This window comes from Sorex araneus, chromosome 3, assembly GCF_027595985.1.
Source record: "Sorex araneus isolate mSorAra2 chromosome 3, mSorAra2.pri, whole genome shotgun sequence".
NCBI lineage: Eukaryota > Metazoa > Chordata > Mammalia > Eulipotyphla > Soricidae > Sorex > Sorex araneus.
Window position 1 is genome coordinate 222,368,898 of NC_073304.1, and position 19,897 is coordinate 222,388,794.

Genomic DNA, 19,897 nt, shown 5'->3' on the forward strand with positions numbered 1-19,897 from the left:
CTACAGTGAGATGTGGCCCTGGAGGCTCCTGAGTCTGTGGGTGTCGCCCTAGTGGCCCCCAGCACCTTTGAGCCCAAGCAGCACTTACCTTTGTTTTTCGGGGGGGTATTTGGGCCACCCCTGGCGCTGCTGGGGGCTGGTCCTGGCTCTGTGCTGTAGGTCCCCAGCATGCAGTAAGCCTCTGCTCAGACCCCTGGGCCATCTCTCCAGCCCGAGCAACTCTTCTTGAGAGCTTGGCCTGGACCCGTCCAGCCCTGCTGTTGGGAGTGAACCTGAGGCCCCCTGTTGGGGAGATTCTCCATCCCCCCCAAGACAAACAAACAGATAAAAAGCAGCGCGTGCTTCTTCCCTGCCCCACTCCCGCCGTTTTCCTTCCCCCATGCTCCAGCCCACTTGAGGCTGCTGGTGTCTGGCTCCCTGATATCTGTATATTTTACTTAAGTGTGATTTTTTTTTTTTTGCTTTTTTTGGGTCACACCCGGCGATGCACAAGGGTTATTCCTGGCTCTGCACTCAGGAATTACCCCTGGCAGTGCTCAGGGGACCATATGGGATGCTGGGAATCGAACCCGGGTCGGCCGTGTGCAAGGCAAACGCCCTACCTGCTGTGCTATCGCTCCAGCCCCTTAAGTGTGATTTTTGAGGTAAAGTGTGTGCCCCTACTGTGTTTTTGGGGCCATACCTGGTGGTACTCAGGGCTCACTCCTGGCGAGTTCAGGGAACCATATGTGGTCCCGGGGATTGAGTTGGGGTTGGCGGCATGCGAGGCACGCCCCTTACCCGCTGGCCTTGTAACTTTTTTTTTTTTTAAGTGAATCTAGATGTTTGTTTTGTTTTGTTATCGTGCCATACCTGGAAGTTCTCAGGAATTAGTCCTTGTGCTACACTCAGGGATCAACTCCCGGGGGTGCTCCGGGGACCATAAGGGATGCCAGGGCTCAAACCTGGGTCTGCAGTGTGCAAGGCAAGCGCCCTCTACATTGTATTACCTTGCTGACCCGTAACAGGAGTTTTTAAGCTTGCCCTGCTGGAGGGAGACATTCGCTGCTTAGGCGCTTGAGATCTGTCACCCTCCCAGGCTGATCTCAGAGTCGGAATGTTCATCACCCCCCCAGCTCCAGTGCCCGTTAGCTCATTTCTACAGTGAGTCAGCCAGTGAAACAAGGGGGGAGACTAGGGGCGGGAGGGGGGTTGCAGAATCTTGGGGATATAGACTCCTCAAGACAGCTCTTTCCAAAGTGTGACCCCTCAGCAGCATTGTCCAGCCCTGGCCTAAGTGGCTGGCTGCCTCTGGTCACTTAGCCACTCACTCATCTGCCGTCTGATCAACAAATGCCTCCTGGGTGCCCGCTGAGCCCTGCACCGGGTATTGGCAATGAACCGGAAATAGTTTGTTCCCTCCCGATGGTTCCCAGGTCCGCTGTCTTCTCCCTGAACCCGACTGGGTCCCAGGCCTGCTGGCACCTCCCAGTGCAGCTTCACGGACACCAGTGCGCCACACTAGACTGGTACCAATGCCTTTCTCCAGAAATGCCCGAGTGGGAGAAGTTCTGTCTGGAACTTCCTGGTATGGCTCCAGATGTGTGAAACAGAGCAGGGGACATTCCTCAATTCCGGACTCCAAGAGGCTGCCTAAGGGGGGCTGGAGCAATAGCAGAGCGGGTAGGGCATTTGCCTTGCACGCAGCCAACCCGGGTTCGATTCCCAGCATCCCATATGGTCCCCTGAGCACCACCGGGAGTAACTCCTAAGTGCAAAGCCAGGAGGTAATGTGTATTGCCGAGTGTGACCCAAAAAGCAAAAAAAAAAAAAAAAAAAAAAAAAAAGAGGCTGCCTAAGGAAACCAGTGATTTCTCTCCATCTAGTTGTGAAACCAGAGGGAAACAAATCTCCATGAAGGCCCAGCGGAGCTCTGTGGAAATCTCGCGCGGCCCTGGACAGGGCTCCCTGGGCCTTGCACAGGCTCATGGGTCCATTAAACTTACCAAGTTTAAGACTTCAAACTTGACCCCATCTATCCGTCCAGCCAAGATCCACTGCAGACAGCTTGGTTCTCTGGTGAAGTGGCCCAGAAACCCACAGGGGGCCAGAGAGATGGTACAATGGGTAGGGCGCTTGCCTTGTACGCAGCCAACCCAGATTCAATCCCTGACATCCCATATGGTTCTCTGAGCACTGCCAGGAGCAATTCCTGAGTGCAGAGCCAGGAGTAACCCTGAGCACTGCCAGTTGTGGCCCCCTCAAACACACAAATAGCACTGTAGCACTGTCGTCCCATTGTTCATCTATTTGCTCGAGCGGGCACCAGGAACGTCTCTATTGTGAGACTCGTTGTTACTGTTTTTGGCATATCGAATACAGGTAGCTTGCCAGGCTCTGCCGTGCGGGAAGGATACTCTCGGTAGCTTGCCGGATTCTTCGAGAGAGATGGAGGAATCGAACCTGGGTCAGCCACATGCAAGGCAAACGCCCCACCTGCTGTGCTATCGCTCCAGTCCAAACAAACAAATAAAAGAAATAAATATCTTAAAAAAAAATAAGCCCACAGGAGTGGAGTTAAATGAGCTCTGGGTGGCAGCTGTCACCCCCCCTTGCCTCTGGAGTGAGACATGGCTGTCTCTCCTCGGGCAGGTGTTAGGTAGGGTGTGAGGGATGGGCTGTTCAGTGATCAGGGACCAATTGACACAGAGGGTACGAGGCTGGGGTGGGGGTACAACAAGATCTGGTGGGCAGATCAGCCATCCAGTTGGCTCAGCAGGTGCCTGTGGAGACAGACAGGTGGGCGGCACCTGGCGGGGCTACCAGGGTCCAGCTGGTGTTCTGACAGCAGGCAAGGCTGGGGCAGGAGTCTGCGGCAGACGGTACCAGGAAGTCTGGCAAGCTGGGGGTGTCTGCCAGCTGGGCGGCCTCTGCTCTCACCCCCGTGGTGTGTACATGGAACAACACAGTTTGGAGTCTGAAGAGTTGCCAGCCGGCTGTGTGGCTTCAGCATACTGGACACCTCTCTAAGTGTCCATCATTTCTTCTGAGACATGAGAACAAGGATGCTTGTCTCTCAGAGTTGTGTGGGGCTTGGGACATGGAAATGATTTTAATTTTGGGGTGGGGGGGTCACACCTAGCAATACTCAGGGTTTACTCCTGGCTCTTTATTCATAGATCATTCCTGGCAGGGTTTGGGGGGACCCTATGGGGTGCGAGGGATCAAACCTGGGGTTGACCATGTGCAAGTCAAGTGCCCTCCCTGTATACTATTTGGCCTTTAATTTTATATTTATTTATTTATTTTTTGCTTTTTGGGTCACACCTGGCGATGCACTGGGGTCACTTCTGGCTCTGCACTCAGGAATGACTCCTGGCGGTGCCCGGGGGACCATATGGGATGCTGGGAATCGAACCCAGATCGAGCCACATGCAAGGCAAACGCCCTACCCGCTGTGCTATCGCTCCAGCCCCTCGGCCTTTAATTTTAATTTTGGAGGTGGGACCACACTCCACAGTACTCAGGGACCCTCCAGACATAGTGCTCAGGGGGCACTCCTAGTGGTCCAATGTCAGGGATCAAACACATGTCTCCTGTGAGCAGAGCACGCACTGCAGCTCTTGGCACCATCCCCCGAGCCCTAGAAGTACGTTTTCAACCCTAAAGAGCTGTTAGAAGACTCGGGTGTGTCTGGCATATCTGAGGCCCTGAGTTCGATCCCTGGCAGAGAGACCTTTCCAGCAGGCCAGCAGAGACTGTGGTGTAGGGGCCCTGGGGCATCAGGAGTCTTCACCTGCATCTCAACCCCTCCTTCTGTTTGGGGCTTTATAACCGCGTGATGCCACGCTCGTGGTTGGGTGGTTCTCCTGGTCTGGGTTTGCACAGTGAGGGTGGCCGGTTCTGGGTAAGCTCACTCCGCAGGCATCCCTCTCCCCACGGTGGGGGCAGCCCAGGCGTCCTCCCCTGGTCTCAGCAGAGGGGAGCACCGCCCACCCCCAAACCCATTCAAGCCTCTGCGCACATCCATTAGCCAGTGTGAACTCCGTGGTCAGTCCCGGCGGGCAGAGCCGCTCCTTCTACAGCCCCCCCACGGTTCTACTTCTGAACCCCCTAACAATGAGCCTGGGCTTCAAAGGCGAGTTCTCCATCTGCTGCCAGGATGTGAGCGGTGGGAGCTGGAGCGACTTTTCCCAGAAGGGGATGGTGGCTGTGAGCTGGCTGCGTCCAAGTGCCAGTTCTGTGAGCTGTGAGCATGCCCGGGCCGCTTCTCCCACGAGCAGGGCCCCTGCTGGCTGGGCAGGACCTTCAGGGCAGGAATAAATGAATTCGAAACCGAGCTTCTGACCGTGGGGCCTGGGGCCGCTCAGGCTGCGGTGTGTGGGCTTGGCAAGAATGCACCACAGGGGCCTGAGAGATAGTACAGAGGCTAGGGTGCAGGCTCTGTGGTGCAGCCCACCTGGGTTCGAACCCCGGCATCCCATATGGTCTCTGGAGCACTGCCTGTGGGAATCCCTGAGTGCAGAGCCAGGGGCAACCACTGAACATTGCTGGGTGTGGCCCCCAAAAGAACAGCAGCAAAGAAGACAGCGCCAGAGAGTGCCACCCTGAGGCCTTGAGGTCATGCCGGCACTGGAAACTGAACTAGAGGAGGGGCCAGAGCACTAGTACAACAGGGAGGGCATCTGCCTTTCATGCTGCAGACCCAGGTTTGATCCCTGGCGTCCCATTATAGTTCCTGGAGCACAGGCAGAAGTAATTCCTGAGCAGAGCCAGGAGTAATCCCTGAGCATCGCTGGATATGAGCCAAAAAACAACGAGAGAGAGAGAGAGAGAGAGAGAGAGAGAGAGAGAGAGAGAGAGAGAGAGAGAGAGAGGCTGGAGCGATAGCACAGCGGGTAGGGCGTTTGCCTTGCACACGGCCAACCTGGGTTCGTTTCCCAGCATCCCATGTGGTCCCTGAGCACTGCCAGGAGTAATTCCTGAGTGTAGAGCCAGGAGTAACCTCTGTGCATCGCTGGGTGTGACCCGAAAAGCAAAAAAAAAAAAAAATAATAATAATAATAAAAAAAAATAAAAATACTGGAGCTTCATGCTCTTAAGGAATCCATATAGCATCTGCTGGAAAAGTGGCATTTTACCACCACCGAGTGCCTAGGCTGTGGGCATGATTAAAGGGGCTTTGCCGGAGGGCGGTTAGGCAGGGATATGTCTTTACCCACTGCTCCAACAAGTCAGCTCCTGGATGGACTCCTGTAGGTGTGCTGCATAATTCCTTTGCTTTTGGGGGATAGTTACACTGGGGGGAGGTGTTTTGGGGGGCCATGTGGTTCTGGAGATAGACCCTGAACCTCCCGTATGTGCCCTATCTTTTTGAGACAGCTCCCTGGGTCCAAATTCCCATTCTCCTTCCCTCCCACAAAAAAGGTAAAAATAATGAAGCATGATATTTGTTTTAGGAATATGTAGAATACACATAAATTAGATATAATAAAATAAAAATTGGAAGTTGGAGCCTGGTAGACACTAGGGGGGCATGAGGGTAGAGGGAGGTTAGTGATGTAGGATTTGAAGTGAGAATTAGATGGAGGAAACAGTCAGTATCTCTCTCTGTGAATAGTTTTTTTTTTTTTTTTGTGTGTGTGTGTGTGTGTGTGTGTGTGTGTGTTTTGGGTCACACTCGGTGATGCTCAGGGGTTACTCATGGCTCTACACTCAGGAATTACTCCTGGCTCTGTTCCAGGGACCATTGGGGATGTCAGGATCGAACCCGGGTCAGCTGCATGCAAGGCAGATGCCCTCTGTGCTGGACTATCGCCCCCGAGAGTGGGTTTTTAGTTCCCTGTTCTATTATTACAAAAATACCAACTTTCGGGGCAGGAGAGCTAAGACAGCAGGTAAGGTGCTTGCCTTGCATGCGGCTGACCCAGATTTGAGCCTTGGTATCGCCTAAGATCCCCTGAGCACTGCCAGGAGTGACCCCTGAGCACAGATCCAGGAGCAACCCCTAAGCACCTCTGGCTGTGGCCCTCCAAAGCCTCCCCCTCATTGCCACTAAAACCTCTGAGTTTGATACTAACCGGCTGAAAGGGAGCCGGGTCCAGACCACAATGAGAACGAAGCACAGGCCCAGAGCGCTTTATTGAGAACGGACTCAAGGCTGAGTTTCCAAATGGCCGAAGAAGCGGGTTGCGACTTGCAAGATGTTGGGCGTCCTCGGCCCTCAGCGGTGGCCATTGGCTGCCAGCACAGCCGTCTGCGGTGCCAGTTCTATTGGAAGGAGAAACGGGTTCATGTTCCCTCGGACCTGCCGCTATGTTCCCAGGAGGGAGACGCCGAGCCCTGAAACGGCTGCGAGTGGAGCCGGGAGCGTGGCAGGGCCTGGGGGGGTCCTGGCCAGGCCTCCTAGAGAAATGCGTCCCGTGAGGCAGAAGACTGAAGCTAAGCTGGGTTGCTTGTGGGCCAGCAGCAGCCTCAGTTAGGCCAGAGGAGCACTGTCAGGGCGCCCTGGCGGGGGGGGCGTTATGCCTGAGTGCCTCGGTGTTTTCTCGAAGCACGCTGAGTGACTGTGGAGCACGTGGGCTCCCACCCATTGGGCGCTGCCTCCCCCTTAGCGTCTGTGGGTCTCTGAGTGCTCCCTTTTACCCCTTTCGTGTCTGTTTGTCCGGCTGGAGTGCTCTGCTGTCCCCTGGTCTGTTTGAGGGGAGGGGGGCTTTATTAAGCTCCTGCTGTTTACCAGGTGTGAATCCTCAGGGTCTCCAGGTAAGGGGTTAAAATAGCCTCGCGCAGGGGCCGGAGACATGTAGCAGAGCAGGCACACATGGGTTTGATCTCTGGCATCCCGTGTGCTCCCCCAAGTCTCACCAGGCATAACCCCTGAGTACCCCTGGGTGTAGCCCCAGACCCCTTGTGAGCTCAGAGTGTGTGCCCATGTATGACTCGGTGGCCAAGAGCCGCCTTCCCGGCTTCCCCAGCAGAGAAACAAAGAGACAAGGGACCACAGACTCGTGGTCAAAATGGCCCTTTGGATGCAGAGCTGCTAGGGTACTTATAGAACATCCGAGAGGGTTCGAGGTGTAGACTGCACGTAGGTGTGACATCATTTACAGAGGTAAAATGTTTCAGTGGAGGTGATTCTTTTCGGGGGATTAACTCAAGGAGACGCTATATTGCTTTTTTCTTTCCCTTGAATTGTACGCATGAAACAATTAAGTTTACTTCTTGTTAGTACTTGCAGTTATTTGAATAAACACAGTAAGAGATTCCAAATCTTAGTTCTCTGAACTCAAGGGCAAGCAAGGATTTTATCATAAATTCCAGAAAGGTCTTCAGGTCGGTTCAGCGTGTCCTACCCCATGGGGGTCCTGTCTCAAGTCATGACATCTTGCATCAAGGCCGTGCTCTTATGTTTTCTAAACTATCCCATTCTTTTTTTTTTTTTTTTTTTTTGCTTTTTGGGTCACACCTGGCAATGCACAGGGGTTACTCCTGGCTCTGCACTCAAGAATTACCCTTGGCAGTTCTCAGGGGACCATATGGGATGCTGGGATTCGAACCTGGGTTGGTCACGTGCAAGGCAAATGCCCTAGCACAGCGATAGCTGTGCTATCGCTCCAGTCCCTAAACTATCCCATTTTGATGCGGGGGTGGCTTTGCTATTTGCCCTGGGTCCATCCCAGTCCCACGGCGGGACCTCCCTTTTGGGGTGTTAGGAACTATAGCAACCGAAGCCTGAGTCAAATAATTATGATGGATGCTCAGGAGGAGACATATTTCAGAGTCAACCAACCCCCAAATATTAGCGGCATAACATTAACAGCCTTTCTGTGTTTAAGCAAAGAACATTGATCTATAGTAAAATATGCAAAGGCTATAGGGGAAATAGAAAAGTAAGTAATCACTACCAAGTCCAGAATCACTAGAACTTTTGACTTATAAGTAACCAAGACTTGCGGGAACGTAACAATGGGAGGTAAAGGACGAAGGAAAGGTTAAACTCGGGGGATTAGGGATGCTCATAAGAGCACTGTGAGCTTCTCTGGGAGGAAGGAAAGGCTAAAACACTTAGGATTAATATCTGACACCTTCCATCCCCAAATAATAAAAATAGCCCCACTTGTGGGAAAAATAGGTGCAGAACTGGAGTCAGGCTTGTATGTACGAGCCCCAGGTTCAATCCCGAACACGGCACAGTCCCCCGAGTACCACCAGAAGGGCATACAGTGAATGGCTCTCAGAGCACGACTGGGGATAGCTCCCCCGCCCCCCTACCCCACGCCCCCTCCCCTGCAAAAGGAATTCAAAAGGAAAGGAGGGACCCGGAAGATGGTTTGAGCAAGGCCCTGAGTGTAGTCCCTGGCGCTGCTAGCTGTGGCACTGGTGGCCCCTGAGCACTGCTGGCCCATGTGAGGCCGGGCTCTTAAAAAAAAAAAATCCACAGGGCCGGAGCGATAGCACAGCGGGTAGGGCATTTGCCTTGCACGCGGCCGACCTGGGTTCGATCCCCGGCATCCCATATGGTCCCCCAAGCACTGCCAGGAGCAATTCCTGAGTGCAGAGCCAGGAGTAACCCCTGAGCATCGCTGGGTGTGACCCAAAAAGCAAAAAAAAAAAAAAAAAAAAAAATCCACAGGAAAAAAAATGGAAAAAAAAACCCCAACCCAGACCTGATTGAAAATTTGGCAAATGGCGTGAACAGCCTGTTCACAGAAAAAGGCATGCAGATGGTGCTCACGCGGAAGGAGATGCTCAGCTTCCTTCAAAGAGGCAGACGCAGATGAAAGCGTTCCCTCCCCCGGGAGACTGGCAGACATCCAGAGATTTGATCGTGGGTGCCAGGCTGGTGTGAGGGCCAAGTGGCCCCAGGCCCCAGGCAAGCATTTCACCAAGCACCTCTTATGTTTGCAGTGCCCGCCCGCAGAAGCAGTTCTGGCCAGTTGGGGAGCTCCGAGGCTTCCTGGGGGCAACGGTGAGGTGCTGGGGACAGCCTGAATAGCCCCAGGCTGCGGCTGAGTCAGTGGTGGCCACATAGCCATGGGTCACGGCATGCGATCGTGAAAATAGTGAAAATAATACCGTGGGAGGGTTTCACATAGCAGACAGTGAAGTGCCGGGCAGGGTGTCGTAATGAACCCAACTATTAACTCTACCAGCTGAGCAAAAACCCTGGGTAGCAAAGATTCCCAAATTTATTTTGCCTGCCATCCCCTCTTTGGAAAAAAAAAAATGACTCATGTGTGCCCATGGAATTCTTCCTTAATTTTTTTTTTTGTTTGTTTTTTGGGTCACACCCGGTGATGCACAGGGGTTAACTCCTGGCTCTGCACTCAGGAATTACTCCTGGCAGTGCTTGGGGGACCATGTGGGATGCTGGGAATCGAACACTCGGGGGGTCGGCTGTGTGCAAGGCAAATGCCCTACCTGCTGTGCTACCGCTCCAGCCCCAGGAATTCTTCCTTCTTTAAACAAACACACAGAAAGCCCCCCCCCCCCATTGACACTCCCTAGTTTCTGCCACACCCTGGGTTGCTGGAGGCAGATCACTCACTTAGAGAAACACTGTGTCAAAATGTGTATATAATTGGGACTGCAGTGATATAGTACAGCAGGTAAGGCGTTTGCCTTGCATGCAGCCGACCTGGGTTCGACCCGGGTTCGATTCCCAGCATCCCATATGGTCCCCTGAGCACTGCCAGGACTCATTCCTGAGTGCAGAGCCAGGAGTAACCCCTGAGCATCACTGGGTGTGACCCAAAAAGAAAAAAAAAAAGCAAAGCTAAACTAAAAATGTGTATATAATTGTTTACCTTTTCTATAGGAAAGGACAGGAGGTATTTACTTAGTTTTGTGAGGGTAAAAAAAAAAAAACCAACCCAGAATAAAGTAGAAATGCTTGAAAACAAAGGGCTCCAGGCTCTGGTGTGAATAGGGGAGGGAGGAGGGAGTGAAGAGGTTTCCTTGACTTTTTATATGGATTTGAAATTTGAACCCTGTGGATGTTATTCCTGTCAAAAAAATTCAAAGGAAAAAAGTCCTGAAATTAAATACTGAGAAGAGAGCCTATACATCTATTAGACCAGAAACATCAGCTAGAAAAGGGAATTAATGGGGCTGGAGCAATAGTACAGCAGGGAGGTAGGGGGGTAGGGGGGCGGGGGGGTGGGCACTTGTCTTCCATGCAGCTGATCCAGGTTCTATCCCCAGCGCTCCATGTGGTCCCCTGAGCACGCCAGGAATGATTCCTGAGCACAGAACCAGGAGTAACCCCTGAGCACCATGGATGTGATCCCAAAGCAAAAACAAAAAAGAAACAAAAAGGAATTAATTCAAGAAGGAACTTTTGCTCAATATTCAGAGCAGCCCTGACAGTGCTCAGTAACGGGTCTTATTCTAAGGATGGTCTATTTATTTCAAGTGATGAACACTAACCACATGTGACTGTTTGTCTCAATGCTTAAATTACAGAGAAAATTCTTTAAAACAAACAAACAGAAGTGTTGATATTAAATTAAGAAATTGAGGGTTGGGGAGTGAGTTTAAAGGGCTGGAGTGCATGCATTGCATGCTGGATGTTTGTGCTCAATTCCCAGTATCACATGGTCTCCTGAGGACCTCTGGGTGTGTCCCCAAAGCAAGTAAACAAACACACACACACACACACACACACACACACACACACAATCCAGTCCCTTACTCATCCTGGCCACATTTCTCAATAGACACCCTGGCTAAAAGCCACCATATTAGACAGATAGCCCAGATGTAGAATCAATTAGCACTATAAGTTTTTATTTTATTTTATTTTATTTTGCTTTTTGGATCATACCCGGCAATGCACAGGGGTCACTCCTGGCTCTGCACTCAGGAACCACCCCTGGCGGTGCTCAGGGGACCATATGGGATGCTGAGAATCAAACCTGGGTCAGCAGTGTGCAAGGCAAACGCCCTACCCATTGTGCTGTTGCTCCAGCCCCATAGCACTGTAAGGTTTTTTTTTTTAAGACAATATGATTCTGATGACCAAAGAAATGCAGGTAAATATTATATTTTGGAGGCTTATACCCAGCTAGGCTCAGGGCTGACTCCTGGCTCTGCATTCAGGGATCACTCTTGGTGGGGCTCGGGGACTACATGGGGTGCTGGGGATTGAACCCAGGTCAGATGTGTTCATGGCAAGCACCTTCCCTGCTGTCCTATTGCTCCAGCCCAAGCAGGTAAATCTGGAGTTTCACTTGGCAGCTTGGAGTTTGGCAGTAGGAAGGAGGTGTATTCACAATTCTGGAACTTTTGTGAATGCAGAAGGGCAGGATAAATATGTCAGTACATTAACGGGACTGGGGAAAATAAAACATTCTCCCTGAAGGCGAAAGACAGCATGTGGGCTGGGAGAGGGGAAGGAAACTCTTGCAGTCTGGGTTTCACCAGAGCCATCGGTGTTGAGGAAGAGTCAGCACCCCAGGGGTTGGGTCCTAAACACATGTCCTGCTTCAATATCTTTTTTTTTTTGATTTTGGGGTCACACCTGGCGATGCACAGGGGTTACTCCTGGCTCTGCACTCAGGAATTACTCCTGGCGGTGCTTAGGGGACCATATGGGATGCTGGGATTTGAACCCGGGTCGGCCTCGTGCAAGGCAAACGCCCCACCCACTATGCTATCACTCCAGCCCCTTCAATATCTTTTTTTTTTTTTGCTTTTTTTTGGGTCACACCTGGCTATGCACAGGGGTTACTCCTGGCTTTGCACCAGGAATTACCCCTGGCCGTGCTCAGGGGACCATATGGGATGCTGGGATTTGAACCTGGGTCGGCCGCGTGCAAGGCAAATGCCCTATCCGCTGTGCTATCTCTCCAGCCCCATAGCCCCTTCAATATCTTGAGGCACCCCCGCTTCAGACCTGAGGGGACGGAGTTCCCGGGAAGTCTGCTCAGGACACATAAGAACAGGTCAAAGGATACGGGCATGAGGGAGACCCTGGCTGGACATTTGCGGGCCAGACTGGGACAGAGAGAAGAAAAAGTGATGGATTAGAACACGCTGAAACCAACCAGCCCACATGCCACGTGGGGGTGGGTGGGTGGGGATCCAGAAATCTCTTTCCCATCATCGCTGCTTGAGGCTCCCAGACCTGATTTCCATCGTCTCCACATCGGCTAGGAATTTCCCAACACCCAGTTCAGCCCCGTTCCCACCTCAGCTGTGGAGAGATCCAGCCCCTCAGCGCAGGCTCAGCTTTCCTCACCGCCTGCTCTTCAGATGTGACCTGCCCCTCCGACCTGTCAGTCAGAGGGGAGAGGCAAATGGAAGATTTTGGGGAGGGGAGAATGTGGGCCACATCTGGTAGGATGCATGGGCTTCTCCTGGCTTTGTGCTCAGGAGTGGCCCCTGGCCATGCTTGAGGGACCGTCTGTGATACCAGGGGTTCAGACAGGGTCTGTGGGGTGCAAGATGAGCACCTTCCTAATGCTGCACTAATGCTGCTCCTGCAAAGAAAAAGTGTTGCGGGGCTGGAGCACAGCGGGTAGGGCGTTTGCCTTGCACGAGGCCGACCCGGGTTCGATTCCCAGCATCCCATTTGGTCCCCTGAGCACCGCCAGGAGTGGTTCCTGAGTGCAGAGCCAGGAGTAGCCCCTGTGCATCACCAGGTGTGACCCAAAAAGCAAAAAAAAAAAAAAGTGTTGCAAGCCAGATGGGACACGTGGCCCTTGAACAAATCTTGGCCTAGGGCCTGGGGGGTAGCGGTGAATCTGGGTTGTGTCTTAGATGTGCTAATATGTTGGTGTAAAGTTCCATGCATGCAGTCTGGCAGCGTGGTCGGCACGCAAGGTCTTTGTTCCGATGGGGCGCTGCTGAAACTCTGGGGGGTGAAGTGATTTGTGTCTGCAGCTACACTGGGGAGGGTGTAGCCGTGTCAGTGGACTTCTGGGTCACTGGAAATGAAGTTTGCCCTTAGCACCATCCCTTTCCTTAGCTGGGCACCCAGGCAAGGTCTGCACACCTGAGCTCTGAAATTGACAGATGCTGGCTCCTGCCCCGTCTAGAGTCAGGACTGGGGAGAGGGGCAATGCCAGGGGGAGGCACTGTTTCAGGATGACGCCAGCGGCAGCGTCATCCTGTTTCAGCCCCAGGAAGCACCAGGCCTCCCCTGTCCCCTCTGCCACCGCAGGCCCATGAGCGTCTGGAGGAGACGAAGCTGGAGGCGGTGCGGGACAATAACCTGGAGCTGGTGCAGGAGATCCTGCGCGACCTGGCGCAGCTGGCCGAGCAGAGCAGCACCGCCGCGGAGCTGGCGCGCATCCTGCAGGAGCCACATTTTCAGGTTGGGGGGCCCGCGGGGAGCTGGGGGGGAGATGTTAGCGCGGGAGTGGTCAGGAAACCTCGTGGATCCTCCTTTTCCCCACTTCCTCAGTCCCTCCTGGAAACACACGACTCGGTGGCCTCCAAGACGTATGAGACGCCGCCCCCCAGCCCAGGGCTGGATCCCACGTTCAGCAACCAGCCTGTGCCTCCCGACGCCGTGCGCATGGTGGGCATCCGGAAGACGGCCGGAGAGCACCTGGTAAGCCGGCAGGGTGCAGGGCAGGCATTGGTAGTGACCCACCCAGGAGGGGACTGTACCGCCCCCCCCCCCCTTACTGCGCCTTGCAGTGAGGTCCGGGCAGAGGAGGCTCTGGGAAGGCGCAGGGCTGCTTGGGGACCTCACCGGCCGCCGCGCCCCCGAATCCCCAGGGTGTGACGTTCCGCGTGGAGGGCGGCGAGCTGGTGATCGCGCGCATCCTGCACGGGGGCATGGTGGCCCAGCAGGGCCTGCTGCACGTGGGCGACATCATCAAGGAGGTGAACGGGCAGCCGGTGGGCAGCGACCCCCGCGCGCTGCAGGAGCTCCTGCGCAGCGCCAGCGGCAGCGTCATCCTCAAGATCCTGCCCAGTTACCAGGAACCCCATCTGCCGCGCCAGGTGGGCCCCTCCCTGCCCCCTCCCCAGCCTCCAGCACTAGGCACAGGGCCACACCAACCACAGGCTAGGGCACCTTCCTTGCCAAACCCATTTGCCTCCGGTGGGCCTCTTGCGCCGCCGCGAGGCTGTAGCGGTGTCTGCGGCCGGGGCGCTGCTGCGCATGTGCAAGGGAAGCGCGCGTCCCTGCGGGGCCAGCTGGTGCGCAGGGGGGCTGCAGCCTGCGGGTCCGTGTGGGTGCGTGGATGCCCTGCAATGGGTGCGGAGGTGCTGGGAACTCTGCCCACCTCCTCCATGGCTTCTCTAGAAGCTCCCAGAGCATACTCGTCCCAGGAGAGGTGTGTCGGGTGGGGGGCGATGTGACCCTTTTTTAGGTTCCCTTTCCAGGTGGTCTTGCCTCGGTGGGTGAGACGGTGGCCCCAGGCCTGGGCAGACCCCCCCCCCCAATCCTTCTCTCTGAGTCCCTTATTCTAAAGCAACTAGGAGAATGGTTTCCCAGAGACCTCCCAGAGACCTCAAGTCTCTCCGAGGGACTGGGGTGTGTGGCCTGTGACCTTTGCCCTTTGCCCTTCCACTGGCCCAGGTGTTTGTGAAATGCCATTTTGACTATGACCCGGCCCGAGACAGCCTCATCCCCTGCAAGGAGGCCGGCCTGCGCTTCAGTGCGGGAGACCTGCTCCAGATCGTGAACCAGGACGACGCCAACTGGTGGCAGGTGAGCCCCGCCGGGCCGCGCTGGGTTGGGGCCGGGCTTTGCAGACCCCCAGATTGCCGGCTCCTTCCAGGCGTGCCACGTGGAAGGGGGCAGCGCCGGGCTCATCCCCAGCCAGCTGCTGGAGGAGAAGCGGAAAGCTTTCGTCAAGCGGGACCTGGAGTTGACGCCGGCCTCAGGTAAGAGCCCCCCACCCCACCCTGGGGTCTCTGCCGAGCCCTTCCCGCCCCACCTCACTCGCCCATGCCCGTCTCCCTGTACCCAGGGACGCTGTGCGGGAGCCTTTCTGGAAAGAAGAAGAAGCGAATGATGTATTTGACCACCAAGAATGCAGGTAGGGTCACTGGGCCTCCCCGCCCAGCCCCCCAGCATCAGGAGACCCCGGAGCCCCCCCCGCCCCCCCCGCCACTCCCCCCACCCCTAGACTATGCTTTCCTGGTGCTGATGCTGCTAGTCCTTTGGTCTGGCTTTAAATATTTCTTCGTGTGCATGTGTGTCTTTTGGGTCTTTTTGCTCTTTAAATTTTGGGCGGGGGGTGGGGTGGGGGCTGGAGCGATAGCACAGCGGGTAGGGCGTTTGCCTTGCACGCGGCCGACCCGGGTTCGATTCCCAGCATCCCATATGGTCCCCCGAGAACCGCCAGGAGTAATCGTGAGTGCAGAGCCAGGAGTAACCCCTGTGCATCGCATCGCCAGGTGTGACCCAAAAAGCAAAGCAAAAAAAAATTCTCTTTGGGTGTCCCCGCGGACTGGCCTGCCCCATCCCGCCCCCAGCCTAGCCCCACCCCCTTTACCTGATGGTGGACCCTGAGCAGTGTCCTCTCCGTGTCCAGAGTTTGACCGGCACGAGCTGCTCATTTATGAGGAGGTGGCCCGCATGCCCCCCTTCCGCCGGAAAACCCTGGTGCTGATTGGCGCGCAGGGCGTGGGCCGCCGCAGCCTGAAGAACAAGCTCATCCTATGGGACCCTGATCGCTACGGCACGACAGTGCCCTGTGAGTGGGCGGCGGGCGCTGCTGGGTGGGGACAGGGACCCCCCCCCCAGCTCTGGGGCCCGGGGCTGGGTCCTCTGAATGGGCCCCGCCCCTTTGTTCCTTTTGGGCGTGAGCGTGCGCCCTCTGTGGGCGGGTGGGGGAGCTGCAGGCTGGGAGGCGAGGGGACGCGTCCTTCTCCACCCGCGGCTGGTGGGCGGAGCTAGCCTGTGGCCGCACCTCCTGTGGCCATTTACGAAAAAGCTGAGATGTGAAACAGAGCTGTGTGTGGCCTTGCGGAAGGCAGGGCTTCGTGGCGACAGAACCTGCTCAGGGTGCTGAAAACGACAACTTGAGTGCTAACTCCAGGCCGGCTTGGTCCTGCTCTGTGGCTCTCTCTGGGCTTCCCCTGCCCTCTTTAGGCCTCAGTTTCCCCCATCTGTGAGAACTGGGTCTGAGCACGTGATCATGGAGGGGACCCTCGGGTGCGCCTGTGGTGGGTTGAGGGTGGGGGTGAGGGCTGTGTGTTTGCGGGGTGCTGTCTACCTGTGCTCATCGGGCACCTCCTGCCCCCCCCCCCCCCCACCCAGACACGTCTCGGCGGCCCAAGGACTCGGAGCGGGAAGGCCAGGGTTACAGCTTTGTGTCCCGCGCTGAGATGGAGGCCGACATCCGTGCGGGGCGCTACCTGGAGCACGGGGAATATGAGGGTAACCTGTACGGCACCCGGATCGACTCCATCCGCAATGTGGTCGCGGCAGGCAAGGTGTGCGTGCTGGACGTCAACCCTCAGGTACGACCCACACCTCTCACCTGCTTCTGGGTCCCAGGCCACTGGATACCTCTGGCTCAGCCTGCTGGACCCCCCCAAGGTCCCATCACCCCAGGCTCAGGCCCCGGAATCTGGCCCTTTTACTCAGCCTCTCCCGGGCCCCCTGTTGCCACCCCATCCTGCCTGCGGCTCCCAGGACGTCCTTGGCAGTGCCCCCCCGTGACCCCCCTCCCCCCCTGCAGGCAGTGAAGGTGCTGAGAACAGCCGAGTTTGTCCCCTATGTGGTGTTCATCGAGGCACCCGACTACGACACCCTGCGGGCCATGAACCGGGCTGCGCTGGAGAGCGGGGTGTCCACCAAACAGCTCACGGTGAGGACCTTGGGGCGCGGCGGGGCACCTCAGGTGCCAGCCTTAGAAGTGGCCCTGTCAGCACCGCCCTGCTAGACCTCTACAGAGACCCAGCGGTGCCCTGGGCTGGAGGGAGAGCTGCGGGCAGCGTCCCCGCTGGGGCGCTCAGGGCTGTTTACCTGGGGAAGACAGAGAGGAGGACGCTAGGGCTGGGGAGAGGCTTCGAGTTTGGGGTTTCGGGATTCCAGGGCACCTCCCGCGCCGCCAAATGCCCCTCGAAGGTCCCCTTCCCCGGGTGTAAGAGTTTGCGGAGCCCTGAGCGCAGGGGTCCATCTACCGGCTGTGGCTGGTACTGCAGCCCTTCCTCACACTGGTCAGAGCCGCGCTCAGGGCGGGGGAGCTGGCTGGGCTCCCCATTACCGAAAGCCTTCCCGCTCCCCACAGCTGACTGGATGGGGCGGGCTGCCCAGAGCTCCTGTCCTGCTTAGTGAAGTCATTCCATTCTTCAGACTTCCCTGCGCTGGCGGCGGCCCCTGCACAGCTCTAGCGGAGGGGGTGGGTGGTGGCCCCTAGCACAGCTCAAGGGGGTGAGGGGGGGAGGGCTGGCCGCCCCCCTTCCTGCCTCCCCCCTGCCGCCCCCCTCCCCGTGGTTGTGTTGGGGCATCGTTTGTCCTGCTTTGCAGAGCAGGATGGAAGATTGATTATGAGGGTCACAGAATCCATAGTGTCCTGCTTGGCAGTTTTTTGCTGGGGTGGTCACACCCCTGGCACTCAGGGTTTACTCCCGGCTCTGCGCTCAGGGGTCACTCCTGGTGGGGCTCAAAGCTGGGTGAACCACGTGCAAGGCCAGAGTCCTGCCTCCTGTCCTGTCTCTCAGCTGCCTTCCAAAGGCTCCTTCCTCCCCCTCCCTCCCTCTCCCTCCCTTCCCAGTACCCCCTCATTCCTCTTCCCTCCTTCCCTCCCTCCCTCCCTCCCTCCTCTTCCTTCCTTCCTTCCTTCCTTCCTTCTTTCCTTCCTTCCTTCCTTCCTTCCTTCCTTCCTTCCTTCCTTCCTTCCTTCCTTCCTTCCTTCCTTCCTTCCTCCGCCCTCCCTCTTTCTCCCATCCCTCATACCTCCCTCATTCCTTCTTCCCTCCTGAGCTCCCTCCCGCCCTTCCCTCTTTCCCTCCCTCCCTCCTTCCTTTCTTCCTCCCTCCTTCCTCTTTCCCTCCCTCCCACTTCCTGCTCCCTCTGCCCGTGAGTGCAGAGTCTGGCCCCCCCAGCCTGGACTTTGGGCCGGTGTGGGCGGGCGCTGACAGGGCCTGTGCGGGCAGGAGGCTGACCTGCGGCGGACGGTGGAGGAGAGCAGCCGCATCCAGAGGGGCTACGAGCACTACTTCGACCTCAGCCTGGTCAACAGCAATCTGGAGCGGACCTTCCGGGAGCTGCAGGCTGCCGTGGAGAAGCTGCGGACAGAGCCGCAGTGGGTGCCCGTCAGCTGGGTGTACTGAGCGTGCCCGCCCTGCCCTTCCCCACTGCGGCCCCCCGAGCACTCCCCAGCCCCCTGCCACCCCCGGCCTCCGGCACTCCCTGAGAAAAGGCCCCTCTCAGGCCTGGGTGGGCGCCTGGTGCCAGGGCAGTGGGCATTCGTGGGGTACCTCTGTGCCCAGGTGCTGCCTGTCCAATGCCCACTGGCCACCAGAAGCCCCTCTCCCAGGGCTGGGCTGTGCCCAGAGTGTGCCAGGGCCCCTGGAAAGCCCCATCTGGCAGGGGTGGAGGGAAGAGGCTTGTGGTCACTGCCCACCACTCTCCAGCCACCCTCTCCCCTCTGGGCTGGACACTGCAACCCCCACAGGCGGCCCCCCAGGAGCAGACTCAGGCCAGGGGCAGGCGCTGGTGCCATCTGGGGGCCAGAGAGCCCAGGCTTGAGATTTCCCGCCGGGAGGCTGCCTGCTCTCACTCAACGAGTGGACGCTGCTCCGTCCCTCCCCGTTCCCCAGCTCTTCACTGCCGGTCTCTCCACAGACCACCGACTCCCCTAGTGCGCCCCGGCCGGCGAGGGGGGGGGCTGGAGACTGGGCCCTGCAGTGAGGGACCTGCTGCCACTGGCTGAATTGCTCCCCAGGAGAAACACAGCAACCCCCGCCTTACTCAGATAGAGGGACTTTGGGCGTCTGCAGAGCAATATCCAGCCTGCACCGCTAGGGGGCGCTACCCACACCCAGGGCTCCAGGTTCTTACCTTGTTTTGGGAGGAGGGGAAGCAAAGCGTTATTTTAATTTCTGAGCCCCCCAGCCCCAGCCTGCAGTCCTGCAGAGGGAGCATAGGTAAAATAGCAACACCCCCTTTCAGAGAAGAGTCTCCCCCAGCCTCTCTCCCCTTCCCCTTCCCCTTCCCCAAGGTCTCCTCTGGGATGCGCCTGGCCTGAGAGGGACCCCCCAGCGCCCCCTTGTGCTCCCCCCGAATCTAGCCACGCTGACCCTTGCCACTGTGTGCCCGCTCCGGGGAAGGGGGGAGAAAAGACAGAATATTTATTACAAAGGTAGAAATATATTTATTCTCTTAGGAATCGCGTCTGCCCGCGGTGTCAGATGAGGTGCAGGGCGGCCCTGCCCAGCTCATCTGCGTGGTTTGCGCCCACTCTGTGGTCACCCTTCCCCCAACCCCCTCCCCCGCCCCCTGCTTTCCCTGGCCTCACCCTTCCCTTTTACCCAGCAGGAGGGAAGGGGGCGCTCCTGAAGATCAGAGGCCATGGAGCCCCCTGCCAGTCCCCACCTCCCCTTAGAAGCAAGGGGTCTGCTGTTGCCCCCTCCTCTGCCCCCCCCCCCCCCCCCCCGTTAGCTCCCAAACACCCTGGGCACGCCAGCCCAGTGGGGGAGGGGCTGCAGAGCAGCTGCCAGGGATCGGGTGCCATCCTGTCTTGTGATGGGGTGGGGTCCCCCAATCTCTGTCCCTCCTGCATCAGTGTGCCCGGGGGACTCCCCAGTTCTCTCTTCCCATTCTGGATGGTGGGACCCTGCCCCTGCCCCCACCTTCAGTCCCACACCCCCACCTTTCCCCCCGCCCCCCCTTCCTCCTCTCAGCCATCTGTTCTAGATCTCTCTCCAGCTGGTTTCTTTCTTTTCCTTTGATTAAATGTGAACGCAAAGGCTTCTGGTCATTGTTGGTCTCTTGTGGGGGTTG

The 19,897-nt window shown here is 56.8% G+C and overlaps 1 protein-coding gene across 4 annotated transcripts in view; it reads left to right on the forward strand.

Annotated features, from left to right (window-relative positions):
* The window catches only part of MPP2 (MAGUK p55 scaffold protein 2), a 31,947-nt gene extending 12,082 nt beyond the window's left edge, over positions 1–19,865 (forward strand). For all 4 annotated transcript variants that reach the window (XM_055130577.1, XM_004620984.2, XM_055130579.1 and 1 more), the window contains 10 exons: positions 13,145–13,297; positions 13,388–13,537; positions 13,708–13,935; positions 14,516–14,647; positions 14,718–14,823; positions 14,910–14,978; positions 15,477–15,638; positions 16,205–16,407; positions 16,629–16,757; positions 18,049–19,865. In XM_055130577.1, coding sequence (XP_054986552.1) covers positions 13,145–13,297; positions 13,388–13,537; positions 13,708–13,935; positions 14,516–14,647; positions 14,718–14,823; positions 14,910–14,978; positions 15,477–15,638; positions 16,205–16,407; positions 16,629–16,757; positions 18,049–18,225 — 1,509 coding nt within the window. In that variant the 3' untranslated portion in view covers positions 18,226–19,865. The remainder of the gene's footprint in view (positions 1–13,144; positions 13,298–13,387; positions 13,538–13,707; positions 13,936–14,515; positions 14,648–14,717; positions 14,824–14,909; positions 14,979–15,476; positions 15,639–16,204; positions 16,408–16,628; positions 16,758–18,048) is intronic.
* The last annotated feature ends 32 nt before the right edge of the window (positions 19,866–19,897 follow it).